The following is a 17876-nucleotide window of genomic DNA, read 5'->3' on the forward strand; positions in this document are numbered from 1 at the left end:
ATCTACCTGTATGAATCCTGAAGAACAATCACTTCTTGTCAAATTGATGTCTTAAAACATCAATTTGACTGATGTTTTAAGACAAATTGATGTCTTAAGACAAATTGATGTCTTAAAACATCAATTTGACTGAAGCAGGTAAATTTGGAAATATTAAAACCTTAACAAGTTAATACTCAATACTCACTTTGAATCAAAAGAGAGACCAATACAAAAGAGAAACACGCAAACTCCTCCAGCATAATGTGTTCATACCCTGCCAAAGCCGTAAGTGTTACCTAATGCAAAATCAAACTTCTCCTTGAACAGCTGGTATGAAACATGCAGTGGCAGCCTAATGCAGTTAACACACGTGTTGGCAAGAGGGAAAATTGGTGTAGAAGAGAAGTCATCGTCTCCTCTATGAATGAACTCAATCGAGGGTGCTGGGGAAAAGCCAATAGGTGGCACCGCAGTTGCTCCAGTTGCAAAGGCCAATATCTTCTGTAATTTGGAAGGTCCTTCTTCTTCTGCATAAAACAGAGAAGGAAAAAAGTGTTAAAAGGTTATTTCATTTGGCCAACATAAATTGTCAGTGAGTACAAATCTAAAGTAAGAATCTTAATGACTGTTATTGCAATGACTATAGAGCATGCTTTTCATCTTTCAATAGTCTCAAAGAACTATGTAAAAATGTTACTACAACCAAGAGGGTAATGTGGTGTTATTGTTATATGAGTATGTTATTTAAAATAAAGATTTCAGAAATGCTAACCTATAAATCGTTACATCTATTTATTGTGCACTAAAGTGACAATTACCTTCTGCATCTTGGAGATAGTCTCTCCAGAAGGTAACAACTGTCTCCTCAGCAGCTCTTCTGTTGCTTCCTTCTGGAGATAGATGAATGTTGAAAAGATCATCCACCTGGTCAGCAGTCAGCATATGTGGCTCATAGCAGAACAGAGGGCGAAAACTGTCTGGATGCCTCCTCATTTTCTCGAGAACCCCAAGAGTTTTCAGACCTTCACAAAATCTGGATAAACAGCACAAAGAAATTTTATTCAATAATTCTGCAATTTCATGCTTTTAAGTTAATTGTATATTATCAATTTGGCACAATCAGTTATACTAGGTTATTAACTGGCCATTTTGATTAATAGGTAAGATTTTTATCACATTTTAATTAATCTGAAAAACACAGAATACCAAAATACCTTTGAAATGGACCTTGAACCCTGTGGATGACCTGAAACATGACAATATCATGTACCAGCAGATCCCTGTCTCTTAGTGAACGCATAGGCCTCAGGCATCCTGCATTGGCCAAGTAATCAAGCAGAGGTTCTTTTGACTTTTCAAGGTCCTCAAGGGTTGTACTTTGAGATATCTAGCATCACAAAGAGCAGAGGAAGGGCTTGTTATGGAAGTTACTCAGTAGTCTTATAACCTATTAGAAGGAACCCAGCCACCAGTGGTCTACACAATCACAATATGCCCGCGCGTACATTGGAAGTCAAATGACTACACATATTTTTTTAATATGTTTACAATGTGCTTAAAAAATGATAAAATATACTCTTTCGTCTACCCTTATCTACTGAATCTTAGTTTAATATAGCAGCAAAATATAAAAACTTGGCATTCAGCAATGGCCAGACTGATCCGGATAAACATTCCCTGCAAAAGAAAACTGGAACACAAACTATTTTCAATTCACTATAAGATTTATAAAATAAACATATAGAGACCTTTCGGACTTTTTCAAAGAGTTCCAGGTCAGCTATGTCTTCCAGGGCTGGATTTGCTGAATTTCCAACCAGAAGGGAAAATACTGTTGGTGACAGAAAGTTAGGTGGTGGACCACCATGTACCAAGCTCACTGCAATGGCTCTCCCAGAGATGTAGTACCAGTCCCCTCTGAGAGCTGCAAAGCAACAGAATAAAAGGAAAAGCAAAATTGTCAGTAATGTTGCCTGTAAAAATAAATATCAGTTAAACAGTTCCCACTATTAATCTTAGAAAAATAGGTAATTACCAGTACTGTCAAGAGCCAAGTTCTTGCAGTTTTCTTTCCCCTCAAACATGGCTGACCTGGCAATGGTGTCCATCAATAGTCTCAAGAATTCCCTCCTTGGTCCACCTAAATCAACCCCTTCCTCATTTTTCCCCATATCATCTGAGAATTTCACACAGATCATCAAGTTGGGATCATAAGATAGCCTTTGAAAACCACGCAAGGCTCCCTCCCACACAGCAGAGCGATTTATATTAAATTTGCACTGCTGTTTTGTGCTAATTTTGCTTGATAGTTCCAGCAGTATCTCTTGAACAGGGACTTTTTCTGCACTAAAAAAAGAAAATAAAACAGAAAATAAAATATATCAGCCATGTAGTCATGTTACAGAATTTGAGAATATGTGTCACACTGATCATAGAGAGTTAAAGCTTTAAAGGTTTATATTGATTTGACAATTCTGGAAAGCCCAAATTATGTCTCAAACTCAAATTCTGTATGTTTGTTACTCACATCTGATTCTCCAAGCTCGCAATTATAGCTTGATTTAAATCCTCATCATCTGAAGAATCGCCAGAAAGCGATGCCACGAGAGTTAAATATGAAGAATAATCTTCATCATTAACGCTCATGGCAGGGATGTCTTCACTTCTTGCATTGAAATCTCTGCTGTGACTGCTTGTGCTAGGTTTGTCATCACTTCTTGCCATGTAGCCTTCATCACAAATGCTGTTCCCATCACTTCCTTGCTTTGCTCGTTGCCTTTTACCAACACTCCTTCGAATACAGTTGGTCCCAGTATCATCTTCTTCATCACTGCTAGTGCCAGGGTTATCACCTTTAACATGACTTCTTAACCTTGTAGTGACTTGGCTGCTCATGTCTTGTTGGATTTTTGAACTATCAACTTCAAAACAATCATTGTCACTGTCCTTATCAGTTGCACAACTGCTTAATGCTGATTTGGAGCTGATGTGGGAAGGATCTTTGTCTTCATCTGATTCACTCTTCAACAGAAAAAGACCAAAAACATATATCAAAAGCAAGTAATTATAGCTTATCTTAAAAAGATTAAAATAAGAAATATCCATATTGATTGCTCCCAAACACTTGTTTTAAATAAATATATTCTATTTTGTTAGAAGCCCAATTGTTGACATGTTTTTTCCCAAATCATGATTACTTTTCATTCTTTTAGTAACTTACTAAAAGTGTCCTTGATGGCCTTACATAGAGGGCTTTGGTTTTAAAAACCTTTAGGATCAGCATCCCATTCAGCTCCTGACCAACTTGGAGCTTTGGAGACACCAGCTTATTGCCACAAGCCATTAGAAACTCGAGGCTACAAAAAATAAATAGGGACAACAGCAATTGCTAATTAGTTAAATATTTTAAGTATTAGTTAAATATTTTATTATATATTGTTCTGTTTGTGTGTATGCTTTTATGACTTAAATTCTACTGGTATAGTCATATGTTTTTATAATGATGAATGATATTTTAAACTTCTTTACTTTGGTATATTATCTTTAAGTACAAGTCATTACATGAATACACACAGTAACAATAAACAATAGTATTTTACCTGACATCCTCTGGAAGGCGTTCACCAAAGCTTTCCTTGAGGTGTTTCATGACAGTTTGGTTGTCCCAGGTCTTCTGGAATTCAAAAGCACTGAGGATGTGCCCATGTTTGTGTAACCATAATTTTGAACCTTGTTTGCACACTACTCCCCATGATGGAGTTGGAAGTAGTATAACATCTTTGTTGAAATGGTCATGCTGCTGGGCCATAGCTCTGAAATATAAATATTAGATACCATAAACAACAGCAAGTGATAACTAATAATACTGAGATGCAGACAGCAGAACACTATCCAAACCCCTACACAGAATGCTTTCATAGACAAAATTGTTGTAGTTAGGCAAACATAAGGGTTAATTTTATATACTCCTTCTGACATTTCTTTGGAGGTGGAGGAAAACCAAAGTAATTGCTTAAAGGAGCTTCTTCGACATCTTTAAGAGTTCTAAACAAATGTCTGTCCTCCTCCAGAAAATCCTATGTACGCAAACACACGTTGCAACTTCTTATCTTGTGCGTGTCTTTTGTTTTGACAGCGAATGCGCACCTGCGGACCACTTATGTGCAGCCCTGGTTATTTAGCTCGTCATTGCAGCCACAGAAATTATTTTGTCCATGAAACCATAAAGCTGCACTTTCTTTTTGCCTTATAGTCTGATTTGTCATAACTTTTCCGTTTTGTGGTAAGTTTTTCTTTGGCTGTCACTTCTTCACCCTGACCTGTCTTATTTGGCTCAGCAGAACTAAAATATAAATCCTGCTGCTTTTACACACACACACACACACACACACACACACACACACACACACACACACATAACGCTCAGCGATTCTCTGCGCAATCAACCTCTCACATGTTTAAGCTGCGGGAGATTTCACTTGTCATGTTTGCATAGTAAGCTAACGATTGATAAGACGATGTCAGAGGAATTGGTGCGCAAATTATCATCACTCACCAATCAGTACTGTCGCTCTCTATACACAGTTGCATAACACATAATTGCAAAGTGAAAGCAAAAAACAAGCGCAAATTCAAACGCGATTTCAATATGTCACATATTGACAGTGGCTCACCGATGCCAATGACATAATTACCCAGCTACATTTCTGAAAGAATGCAAAAGCATAGACATATATCTTTCCTTCCTACGATAGCCCGACGGGCAGGGCAGAGATAGATTTTGGTAGCCTGGAAAAATCGCTAGCCCCGGGACGTCGGGCTAGCGATTTTGCGAGCCCTGCAGTATATTATTAAATATCAGACTATTACATATGGCCCCATTTCAGGCAAGTGAATACAAACTCATTAAACTTTGTAACTACCTTTTTCTTCTGGTGCCTGATGTCCAGCTGCCAAAGCATTGCCGAGTTTGATAACGTGGTGCAGGTGCACATTCTCTCCTGACTGTAGATGTCGCTGGCATGGGCAAGCTGCTACGTTGACGTGAGGGAAAGAGGGATGTTAAGTGACTATCCAGTCCGTCCACACTGGTACTTGCAACAGGTTGCTGCCCCACGACTGTGGCATTTGACAAAGTTCTGATGGTCTCTGCTGAGGATAATATACTGTTGAGTAATGCGGCTGCTTCACTTAGGCTACTAGCAGGTTGCTGAGTAGACATCTGTGTAGTGGTTTGAAGTGTACCACTTTTTCCTTCACTTTCCTGGTCTGGACACAACTTCCTGTTCATCTAAAACTCCTTCCTGTTCAACTGAAATGCCTTCCTGTTTAACTGAAACGCCTTCCTGTTTAACTGAAATGCCTTCCTGTTCAACTGAAACGCCTTCCTGTTTAACTGAAATGCCTTCCTGTTCAACTGAAACGCCTTCCTGTTTAACTGAAATGCCTTCCTGTTCAACTGAAACGCCTTCCTGTTTAACTGAAATGCCTTCCTGTTCAACTGAAATGCCTTGGATTTTCAGTAGTGTGTGTGAGAGCGTTTCAGTAGTGTGTGTGAGAACGTTTCAGTAGTGTGTGTGAGAGGTAAAATTTCAGTAGTGTGTGTGAGAGCGTTTCAGTAGTGTGTGTGAGAGCATTTCAGTAGTGTGTGTGAGAGCGTTTCAGTAGTGTGTGTGAGAGCGTTTCAGTAGTGTGTGTGAGAGCATTTCAGTAGTGTGTGAGAGCGTTTCAGTAGTGTGTGTGAGAGCGTTTCAGTAGTGTGTGTGAGAGCTAAAATTTCACTAGTGTGTGTGAGAGCATTTCAGTTGTGTGTGTGAGAGCGTTTCAGTAGTGTGTGTGAGAGCATTTCAGTAGTGTGTGTGAGAGCGTTTCAGTAGTGTGTGTGAGAGCATTTCAGTAGTGTGTGTGAGAGCGTTTCAGTAGTGTGTGTGAGAGCGTTTCAGTAGTGTGTGTGAGAGCGTTTCAGTAGTGTGTGTGAGAGCTAAAATTTCACTAGTGTGTGTGAGAGCATTTCAGTTGTGTGTGTGAGAGCGTTTTAGTAATAATGTCCCTTACGGCACCTCATAGATGTCTGTCAATGTGCAAAAACATAGAAAATCATAGAAAATGGTTACGCTGCTAGAGCAGAGTTTTGGTCATTGGACTCACCAACAGTCCACTAACAGTATGAAGATCACGATAAAAGGCGTTTTAAGAAGAACTCCAGGTTAGCAAAGAAAAAGAACATAGAAATTATTATTATTATTATTATTATTATTATTATTATTATTACCACAGTTTACAACCAAACCTCCTCAGTTACTGTCCTGACGCATGATCAATCATCCAAGTAAGTTCATCTGGACGTTTTTAGTGGGAGAAACATTTCATCACTCATCCAAGTGACTTCTTCACCTCTTCTTGTCATGATCCTCGGCCATGTTGGCCCAGCATGCTTAGTTTTCATGTATTTTGTTCTTTATTTATGCCCTGGTTTCTAGGTTGTTCTGTTAAGATGTTCCTTATTTGATTACCCCCTGTGTGCCCCTCTGTGTATCTGTGAGCCCTCGTTTCCCCTCCTTGTGTTTTATTCCATGTTTTCCCCCGCCCGTTATGTCGTGCTCTCTCTCCTCCTGTCTGAACCTCTGTGTACTTCCTGTTTTACTTTGACAGTCTCCCGTTGCGTTTACTCCTGCCATGTCTTGTTATGATTATCAGTGTCACCTGTGTTCCCCGTGTGCTCCCACTTCCCTCGTTAACCCTATGTGTATTTATGGATGCATCTAAGGATTCAGCCAGTCAAATTGGTGTAGCAGTTGTGGTCCCAGAGTTCATGGTTAAAATAAGAAAAGGGATCACTGATAGACTGTCAGTATTCACTGGAGAACTGCTTGCAATTCTGTTGGCGGTTCAGTGGGTGGAAGATATGAGGCCATTAAAAGCTATTGTTTGTTCAGACTCAAGAGCATCATTGCTTAGTTTACAGGGTAGTCACTCAGATGCGAGAGCAGATATTCTAGCAGAAATTCGGCAAACACTGTTCAGGATAAACATGATGGGTCTTACAGTTGTATTTCTATGGAATCCAGCCCATTATGGAATAATGGGGAATGAAATGGCAGACAGAGCGGTGAAGCAAGCCACAAAACATGGGACAGTTGACCTAGCTGTTAGTTTTGGTCAAGCTGAAGTGAAGAGTATCATACAGCAAGAAATGAGGGATAGATGGCAAAAGCAGTGGGAGGAGGAAAGGAGAGGATGGTGGTTGTATACAATACAAAAGGGGGTAGGAGAAATGAGGACCACTGGAAGGAGCAGGAGAGAGATGGTCATATCGAGATTGAGATTTGGACATACTGGGTTAAATGCTACATTATTCTTGATTGGGAAACATAATACGGGGAAATGTGCCTTCTGTGGAGACACAGAAACTATAGAGCATGTGATATTGCACTGTCAGAAATATCAGGTGGAGAAGAGACAATTATCCCAAAACCTTATTAATATGAAAATGAAATTGGATCTGGTTGACCTATTGCAAAAGGATTCTGGCAGTAAGAGTTACCAGGCTTTATTTCAGTTTTTTTAAAGCGGGAAGAGTGTTTGAAAGGCTTTGAGGTTTTTTTTTGTTTGTTTGTTTGTTTTGTTGTTGTTGTTGTTGTTTTTTTTGGGGGGGGGGGGGGCATCACTCCAGTCCACACTCCATACTAGTGGTGGCAGTAATGCACCAATCAGTTGTTTGCCAACCGCCAATAACATTTAAGAAGAAGAAGAAGTTCTGTGTCACATTCCCCTCATTCATGGCCGTGTGTTTCTCCGTGTAATATGTTATAGTTTCCAGTTTAGTTTGTATGGTTTTTCTCTCCAGCAATAAAGCTGTGTTTTGAGTTCATTCCTGCCTCCGTGAGCTTGCGTTTGGGTCCTCATCCTGCCTGCACACAGCCACAACCATGACAAAAGAACGCGACCACGACATGGACCCAGCAGCTTACAATCCCTCTGCTGAGCTCCGGGCAGATTTAATTTACATGGTGGAGTATCATTGCCAAGAGTGGGTAGCCAGTTCCAGAATACCAGGAGTTGTTAGCCACTCGTTTACAGAGGATGGTTTCTGGACTCCCCTGGCTATTCGGCGCGCTACACCACCTCATTCAGGACTTCCTCGTCTCCACCGTACGTATCCCCCCGGAGCTGCCTCTCCAGTATGAAGAGTCGGATCGGAGGACGTTCAGCCCGGTCCGCTGGAGGATTCGAAAACGGCGTTCACGCCGCCGTCGCTCCAGTACAGCTGAGCTGGCTGCACCCGTAGGAAAGAGTGACTGTGCATCACACACTCAGCCCAAACTTTCTTTTTTTTTTTTGCCTGTCCTGTTTGGCTCTTTTGCCATCAGAATTGTTGTCTAAAGGCAAAGAAAGATGCCCAACGGATTTACTTTACCAAATTGACCATCCCAGCCTTGCCGTAATGGTCCATTTGATTCACCTTTTATTGTTTATTTTATTTTCACTTACTGAATACGGGACAGACTTGACTGGGAGCCCAAACTTTCTGAACCTGGACTTCATGACTTATCCACCACTGTGAGTAGCACTGTTTGGCGCTCCGTGGATATTGTGTTGCCTAACTCAGACAATTCTGCCACTTTGTGTTTGGACTCTAGAGACGCTACACAGCGAGGCACCTCAGTGTCAGATTATTCACCAGTTCCTCTCGTTAGTGATCTTTGTGTTTTTGAGCCCTCAGATTCTGGTAATAAAAAAGTATTTCCTCTGAGTTAGCCAATATGGATGTTTCCACAGTAGAGTAAGCTGAACAAAGGACCGTAATTCCACACCAGACCCACCTACATACTCAACGACCACCACCACCCTCTCCAATCCAGACTCAACGACCTCCACCACACCTCTCACCCCCCTTTCCTCCTCCCTGAAACTCAGAATACACACTGAGGATGTGAGCCGACTATTCCAGAAACAGAAGCCCAGGAAAGCCCCCGGACCAGACGGCGTCTCACCCTCCTGCCTCAAAACCTGTGCTGAACAGCTGGCTCCCATCTTTACTCGCATCTTCAACAGATCCCTGGAGCTGTGTGAAGTTCCCTCCTGCTTCAAACGCTCCACCATCATCCCTGTTCCCAAGAAACCCACCATCACAGGACTGAATGACTACAGACCTGTCGCCTTGACGTCTGTGGTCATGAAATCCTTCGAACGACTGGTGTTAGCCCATCTGAAAGACATTACAGGCCACCAGCTGGACCCTCTGCAGTTTGCCTACCGGGCAAATAGGTCGGTGGATGATGCAGTGAACATGGGGCTGCATTACATCCTGCAACACCTTGACCGCCCGGGAACTTATGCCAGGGTCCTGTTTGTGGACTTTAGTTCGGCTTTTAACACCATTGTGCCTTCTTTCCTCCAAACCCTCCCAGCTCAGCGTGTCACCAGCTACCTGTCAGTGGATCACCAGCTTCCTGACAGACAGAAAGCAACAAGTGAGGTTGGGGGAGATCACCTCTGAAACTCGGTCCCTCAGTATTGGTGCCCCTCAAGGATGTGTCCTCTCACCACTACTGTTCTCCCTCTACACTAACGACTGCACCTCCAAGAACTCGGCTGTCAAACTCCTAAAGTTTGCAGATGACACCACTGTCATTGGCCTCATTCAAGATGGTGATGAGTCTGCATACCGGCAAGAAGTTGAGCGGCTGGTACTCTGGTGCAGTCAGCACAATCTGGAGCTGAACACTCTTAAGACTGTAGAGATGACAATGGACTTCAGGAGACATCCCTCAACTCTGCTCCCCTTCACCATATCAGACAGCCCTGTGTCAACTGTGAAGACCTTCAAGTTCCTGGGTACAACCATCTCCCAGGACCTGAAGTGGGAGACCAACATCAACTCCATCCTCAAAAAGACCCAGCAGAGGATGTACTTCCTGAGACAACTGGGGAAGTACAGTCTTCCACAGGAGCTGCTGATCCAGTTCTACACTGCGGTCATTGAGTCTGTCCTGTGCTCCTCCATCACAGTCTGGTATGGAGCAGCCACTAAACAGGACAGGAGCAGACTGCAGCGGACTGTACGGGCAGCAGAAAGGATCATCGGCACCCCCCTGCCCTCCATCCAGGATCTGTACCTTTCAAGAACCAGGAAACGGGCAGTGAAAATCATCATAGACCCCTCACACCCTGCACACAGACTTTTTGATCTGCTGCCCCCTGGCAGACGGTACAGAAGCCTGCAGACCAGGACCACCCGACACAGGAACAGTTTCTTTCCCCTCGCCATCTCCCTTCTTAACAGTTAACCTGTCACACTGCAGACTGCAACTGCACCTTATGTACATTTTGTAGTATTCATTCCACCTCATTCATTTCTGTATTTTATGTATATAAGTTTAGATTCGTTATTTATAGTTGGTTTACACAGCTTTGTGTATGTATGTGTAATGTGTATATATAGACACGTGTGTGTGTGTGTGTGTGTGTGTGTGTGTGTGTGTGATTTACATTGCTGTGCTTGAGAGCCACCATCTACCGGAACCAAATTCCCTGTATGTGTCTGCACATATACTTGGCCAATAAACACGATTCTGATTCTGATACTGTTACCAGCATTGTAGCCCCGCAGAACTGTTTTACTCAGCTTGTAGATTCTGAGGTTTCCCAGTCTGAGCTCAGCCACACACCACTAGCATCGTCAGCTCAAGATGTAACAGTGCATGCTGAGGAGCACAAACCCCCTGAAACTGTGTTCAATAGCTGATGCTCCTTCTAGTGACAGTTTCATGTTCCAGCCTATTTTGTCTTTTGACGTTTCTGATATTTCCCAGCCAACTCCTCAACCAGCCATTGCTCTCTCAGCTTCTCAAATAGTTACTGAGAATGAGACCTGTGTTGCTGAGCAAGCCAATTTAACGTCTACTCCTAGTGTTCTGCATGAGCCAGGTGACACAGAGACTATTAGCCATTCCTCTGCTATGAACAGTTTAATCTTTAAACCAGCTCCTGTACCTGTGACTCCCAGTATTGCTCTGTCAGTTTCTCAGGCTGTGGTTTTTTTCTGTGCCACAACTTGAAAGAGTTAACTTGGACGCTACCTGTGTAAACTCCCCTTCGACCGTGCCTGCTAAGCATGAGACTGTTTCTGTTTTTCCTCGTGGACTCCTTGAAACTGTGCATTCAATGCCTGCTAAGGTTAAGAGTTGCAAGGTTTTGTCTGCTATACGTAAACTGGCAAAGGAATTTGGTTTGAGCACTGCAGAGCTGGTTGCACAGGTTAACTTTTTTGTTCCCCGGTCATGTCAGTTAAACTCTGTGTGCCAATGCCTTTCAGCCAAGTTTCACGGACTCTGGGTCTACGTCTCGGGCTACATCTTGTACGACTGTGTATAGTGTTGCTTCACACCCAGGTTATCCAGACACTGCTTGTGTGAATTCTCCAGTACCTGTGACTGCTCCTGAACTCACTCTTCCAAAGACTGCTAACTGTAACCTAGACAGCGTAAGAACAAAAAAGTTGCTAAAACCAGCCAGCCATAAGTCTCTGATTGCTAGTACTGTGTTCGGCACCATCAACCTAGTTTACCCTGTGTCAGTTACTGTTCCTGCGCTTCGCTCTCCACCTCCAGTTCCTGTACCCAGCGTGGGCCCAGCTTTCCCTTGCACCCGTATCAGTTCCTTGGGTGAGGGTGGCTGAGAACCAGCTGGTCCCTGCTTCTGTCTCCAGCCTGGCAGAGGCTCCGTTCATCCCTGCACCCGTACCTGCTCCACGGGTGGGGTTGATGGACACCCAGCTGTTGCCTGCGCCTGTTCCAGTTCCCCGGGTGAGGTCAACTGTGACCCTGCCAACTCCTGCACCTGTCTCAGTTCCTCGGGTGGGAGCAGCAGAAGTCCAGCTAGCTCCTGCACCTACACCGGCTCCCAGGGTAAGGGCAGCCAGAGACCAGCTCGTCCCTGCACCCGTGTCTGTACCTCGGGTGGGGATGGCTGGTGTTCGGCCAGGCCCAGCACCCGTTCCTGTTCCCCGGAGGAGAGCAGCCAAGAGTCAGACACCAGCCCAGTTAATAGCTCAGCAACCCATTCAGACACTGCCAACCTCAGCTGGAAGCCTTTGTGAGCTTTCTCCGCCAGCTGAGGACTGCGTGGTGCTGACAAACTTTTGGACAGACTGTTTGCCTTCCACGCGGCCGGCCTCCGGACCTGCTCTGCCGCTGCTACCACTTTTCACGTGGCTGGCCCCTGGAATAGCTGAACTGAACTTTTGTGCTGTCGCCCCCCGGGTCGACCTTCTGTTCTCTATGGACACTGCTTCCCTGGACTCCAGCATCTTTTGTTTTGAACTGTTTTTGTAGGTTTCTGGGCTCGGTTTTGGTCTCATGCTCCTTGTGTTTTATATTGTTTTGTACTTGCATATTAAAGATTAAAAAAAAAAAACTGACCTCACAGGCCATTGGTCATTTAGTGGTGCTAGTTTCAGTCATTGTGCAAATGTATAGTTTATAAGGTTGGAAACCTGCAGTCAGCTGAGAGTGAAGAAGTGACCTGGATGACTGAAAATGTCCAGATGAACAGAATCAACTTTTGGGGCTACTCAGTTACTAAAGATGTTCATATATAATATGTGAGCAGTAGACCTGTTGATACAGTTACATCACACTCACAGAAACTGGAGTTAAAACTGCAGTCTAATTTGACAAGGTTTTCTTTTTTGGTATTCATATATTTATGAATAAAGACATTACAGAGAGACGTTACCCCTCACCCCTGAGTTAACAGGAAGAGAACTCCAGTTCTGGGAGGGAGGGCCAGCAATCTCCCACATGAGAGAGAGGAGAAGAAGAAGAGTTTATGAAATGTTGCACAGTGATAAAATCTCTATTTCACACTTTTGTAACTTTAATTTCTGCAACACCAACAGTTTAAAAAAAATTCTTACTTGGACTATGACCAATCCGTCTCCTGCTGCAGTTTCACTGAAGTATCCAAACAGAATGAGTAAGAATGAGTTATGCAAACTTTTATTATTTTATTTTTACAAAGAAGAGTTTTGCAGCATTCTGGATAAAATAACAAAGGAATAAGGATATAACAAATTACTTCATCAACTGAGCCAACAGTTTTTTCAGAATCAGAAAGACTTTATTTATCCCCAAGGGGCAATTAAGATACAACAGAGCAGCATGACATTGAAGATAAGGACAGGGCATAAACAGGCAATAAGAGTGAGATAATAAATACAAAGAATATACCGTATATACACAGTTTTAAAATTAAAGTGTATATTTTAAAAATACTATTAACATTTTTTTTGTTTGTTTTGCTTTTGATTAGATAGAAATGAAACGAGGCTACAAGAATTCCACATCCAAGGTCAGACTGTAAAAAGCATCAGAGAAATCCCAAACAACAAATCAAAAAAACTATTAAGATGAACAAAAAGGGGGAAGTAGTAAACAAATTAGCGCATCTTTTCTTTATGATTAATTTTGTGCCAGATAGAAATGGTTTCATTTGAGAGACAGCTAACCGGAATGTCGGTGAAAGGAAAGTAAAACTGCTGTAAACGAAGTGGCAGAGAGAGATGATGATTTGTCTGGAAATAACCTTTCTGTGCCTTCTCTTCATAATTGATGCAGGTAACTCAGGTCAAAGATTATTACTGCTTCATCTTCCCCATGCTAATTATATTTCAGCAGGAGAATGTGTGACATTTCCAGTCTCAGTCTGATGTTTCCGTTAGTGTGAAACAAAGGAATCTGCTTTTGTTATTAAAGATTTGTGCTCAGATGAGATTCAAGTACCAGTTAAGAATTCATTCAAACATACCTGAAAGCTAGGAGCATGAGAAAAAAAACAGCTGCTAGCACAGACAACAAGGTCAATGATGTTTTATTCTTCATCCATTTTGAATTAATCGGTAGTCAAGGATACTCTTAAAAATGTGTTATAGCCTTGTCTAACTAAGATGAGGCTATAACAAAGCAGGCACTGACAAACATGCTCGTTCAGTGGGGTGTTTATTGTTTCCAGACTAAAACGCAGCCCCAGGTTTAATCTGTTTCAGTGGCCATAAAATGCCAGAGAAAAAGTAGAAGCAGTTATAGGTTTAAAATGAAAACGTAATGCAGGGTTAGACTCTCAGCATTGATCTCTCTTTAAATGAGGCCACCGATGTCCTGCTGTATGTTTATGCTAGTGCAGCTAGCTGGTTTCCCCCAAATATTCATTCCATGCTTTGTATTCCATTAGATGGCATAAATACTCATTAAATGCACTGAGCTGCAACCAGAGTCTCCTTACTCTTTCAGATTAATTCTTTTCCCCTGCACTGCATAAGCATGTTTGCCCTTGACTCAGTCAGTTTGCACAGCCCATGAATGAGAATGGCTGCCCATTGGTATGCATGAGAGCAAAGGTGAGAACTGAGCCAGCAGCCAGCAACACACAGGCCATTATATTCAAACACCATGGGGCTAAACTGTCAAACGCTATTGTCACTCTGATACTCCATCTCACACACTCACTCGCCCTCTCTCTCACTCTCTTTCTAACACACACAAACACACACACACACAATCCAATCTCTGTGTGTCTCCTTCAAGTTGATTCTTTTATTTTTTTTTTTTTATAGATACTTTATTGATCCCCATGGGGAAATTACTTGTTTTTCTCTGCATTTGACCCATTCACTCTGTGAAGCAGTGGGCAGCCCACTAAGCAGGCGCCCGGGGAGCAGTGTGTAGGGACGGTACCTTGCTCAGGGGTACCTCAGGGTAGCCGTTAAGTGGATTCGAACCGCCGACCTTCCGATCATGGGGCGACCACTTTACCTACTGAGCTATCCCTGCTATCCTTGATTCTTTTACTGGGCCAGTCACCTTTTAATACAGATAAGCACACAGGTTCACACCTGCACACACATCAGCACCATGCGCAGCCCGTCCTCATTTTCTCCTCCCGGACACACAACATGTCCTTTGGTGGTGCCCTGGTTTCATTCTTGATCAGGACCGCTTGGCACATTTTGTCACACTGGCCACCATCAAATTAATCTTTTCCAAAAGAACCAAGTGCTTCCAAACAGACAAACTGCTCTCACCTGGTCGCTATTGTTGCTGCAGTCCTGCAGATCAGACTGTTTCTCTTGGTGTCCAGCACTGTTTCAACTGGAGCTTTGGGGCACCACGGATCTCTGCAAAGTATTTAAAAAATGTTACACTAAGTTTATCTGTGGGTGAAGTCGCGGACGTGGTTAAACTATGGCACAGCGGCGGGGCCCCTGTGGTGGATGAGATTTCCTGAAGCCTCTGAATGTTGTAGGGCTGTCCTGGCTGACATGTCTCTGCAATCTTGCATTGCGGTGCCTATGGACTGGCAGACTGGGATGGTGGTTCCCCTGTTCAAGAAGGGTGTGCTCCAACTACAGAGCGATCACAGTCTTCATCCTATCTGAGAAAGTTTATGCCAGGGTGCTGGAAAAGAGTTTCAGGAAGGACAAAGTGGGTTTTGACCTGGTTGTGGAATGCTGGACGATCACTTTATCCTCTCAAGGATATTCGAATGTGTGTGGGAGTTTCCCCAAACAGTCTACATGTGTTTTGTGGACTTGGAAAAAGCAATCAAACGCTCAAGCTTCAGAAATATGGGGTGTCTGGCTAGTTGTTACAGGCCATTCAGTCCCTGTAAAATCGTAGTGAGAGTTTGGTTTGTATTGCTGTGTTGAGTTCGTCAGGTGGTAACCTCCAGCTTGCAGGTTTGCAAGAATGAGAATGGGAATTAGCACCTCTGAGTCCGAAACCATGGTTCTCAGCCAGAAACAGGTGGAAAGGCCATTCCGGGTCAGGGATAATGTGCTGGTCCAATTGTTAGTAATTTCAAGTCCCTCTGAGTTTTGTTCTCAATTGAGGGGAGAGTAGATGTCCCTATCCTCACCTATGGTCATGAGCTCTGGGTGGAGACCAAAAGAATGAGGTTGTGATTGCAAGTGGCAGAAATAAGTTTCCTTCAAAGAGTCTCTGGAATCTCTCTTAGAAATGGGCTGAGGGACTTGGAGTAGAGCCGCTGCTGGTCCGATCTGACTAGGATGCCTCCTGGATGTCTCATAGGTGAGGTATCCTGGGAATATCCTAGCAGAAGGAGGAGGCCCCAGAGCAGACCCAGGATTCGTTGGAGAGATTATATTTCTCGGCTTGTTCGGGAACGTTTCGGTCTCCCCCTCGATGAGCTAGAGCAGGTGCCGAGGGTGAGGGAAGTCTGGGCCTCTTTGCTCAGACTGCTGGCCCCGTAAGCCGAACCCAGATAAGCAGCAGAAAACGGACGGATGGAATATTAATGGAAGTTTAACTAGATAAATACAGAACATATGGAATCTGAAGAGAAGGGCAGATTTTTTCTCTGTGGAGAGATTTAAAAAAAGGAAACACCTTTGAAAAGTTCAATCTTGATACCGTTAGCTACCATATGACAATCTTATCAAATTTTATAATATATCTACATATCTTAAACACTAACCTAAACAGAATAAGGGTTTAAATCATAGTGAGAGCTATGAACTGCATATTTGTTCCTAGCTGATTTGCAGCAGCCAAACTCACAACACAGACACAGTTGAGAGAGATGTCCAAAATACTTAAACATTTGTTTCTATCATGTTCTGTGCAATGTAGGGTTCATTGATAAATGTCTGCCAATTTCTCCCAGAAAAAAGAGCTCTTCAGTGTGCAGCTGGCTGAAGATGTGTATATATTTGATTTACTGTGTACAGTTTATTTCATATATTGTAAACATTGGTATCTCAAACTTGTTTCATCAAACTGATTGAGTTCTGGGAAACCTTGAGGTTATGTCCAAGGCAATGCTGGCAACAGTTTCCCCATTCATCATGCTTGTGGCACTGCTTTTCATTTGATACACTTTATACCACACAGGGTCCATGCAGGGGCGATGGAGTTATTGTTTGCCTTGTATTTTAATTTATTCTTCTTTGCATTGATTTTTTTCTTAAAGGAGTTTTCAATGCAGAGGTACAGTTAGGCTTCACCTTCATGAATATACACAGGTTTCTGTTCACTTTGCTTCTGTTTTCTGACCAGTGGCTTCAAAGTCAAATGAAAGTGCATCTTTGTGATATTTATCATTCAAACCAAGAATCCCATGCTTTGCCAGATATTGAATTTCAAAGCACAAAACCACCTGCAGCCAAAGAAACCCTGATATGATGAAATAAGAATCAAGAGGTAAAGTTGATCAGATATACACATAACAGTGTTGGTTGAAACCACACACATGTGCGCGCGCACACACACACACGTTGACGGTAATAACAAGATTATGAATGTCAATAGTAAATATTGTGTAGTATGAGTTGAGTATGAAGTCACTGAATGTCTGACAGATCAGACAAAAATGAACTTTAAATTAATGTGAAAAATCCTGACACAGGTATGTGTCCACTGCCAGATGGATGGATGGAGGTATCGCTGTTAGCAGGGTGGCAGGCTGCCACAGAATCACAGATGGCGGTGGAGGTCATCCCTCTGTACCGTCTGCTTTTCATGCTCATGAACACAGGTAGCTGTGTCACACACGCACAGACACACACATTAGCTAATTGCTAAAAGAATACAAACACTACCATATGTACAATATGTTCTGTAAATGCAGAACACACATATTTTATGACTTCACACATATTTATTGTCATGTGTCCCTTGTGTGGTTATAAAGAGTGAAAAGAGACAGCCTGCAGTCTGTTTGGGTAAAACAGCACAAACACCTCCACAGGATTTAGGATGAACAGCTGTAAGTGAAACCTGTACAAGAGCTCTGAGGGAATAATAGCAGGTTATTGAAACAGGATTACATTTCTACGGAGAATAAAAACAAGGGAATAAATATAGGCCTCACATTGT

At 42.8% G+C, this 17876-nt stretch overlaps 1 protein-coding gene across 1 annotated transcript; it reads right to left on the bottom strand.

Annotated features, from left to right (window-relative positions):
• Positions 1 to 249: 249 nt before the first annotated feature.
• LOC146638287 (uncharacterized) lies at positions 250 to 5272 on the bottom strand. Its single transcript, XM_085367338.1, has 9 exons — positions 4905 to 5272; positions 3582 to 3794; positions 3203 to 3338; positions 2510 to 3003; positions 2018 to 2328; positions 1731 to 1906; positions 1197 to 1369; positions 801 to 1015; positions 250 to 509 (listed from the first exon to the last, which is right to left on the bottom strand). Exons 1-9 carry the CDS (start codon positions 5270 to 5272, stop codon positions 250 to 252), a joined length of 2346 nt encoding a protein of 781 aa, XP_085223464.1.
• Positions 5273 to 17876: the final 12604 nt, after the last annotated feature.

Source organism: Diplotaxodon limnothrissa, linkage group LG2, assembly GCF_057381915.1.
Source record: "Diplotaxodon limnothrissa isolate DT_005_m linkage group LG2, D_limnothrissa_male_GT1.1, whole genome shotgun sequence".
Taxonomy (NCBI): domain Eukaryota; kingdom Metazoa; phylum Chordata; class Actinopteri; order Cichliformes; family Cichlidae; genus Diplotaxodon; species Diplotaxodon limnothrissa.

Excerpts from the sequence above, each read along its gene's own strand:
- LOC146638287 (XM_085367338.1), bottom strand. The coding sequence starts at position 5,272 with ATGAACAGGAAGTTGTGTCCAGACCAGGAAAGTGAAGGAAAAAGTGGT. Across the intron at positions 3,339-3,581 it reads CGCCTTCCAGAGGATGTCAG|CCTCGAGTTTCTAATGGCTT; the intron begins GTAAAATACTAT and ends TATTTTTTGTAG. Across the intron at positions 1,370-1,730 it reads TCTTTGAAAAAGTCCGAAAG|ATATCTCAAAGTACAACCCT; the intron begins GTCTCTATATGT and ends TTGTGATGCTAG.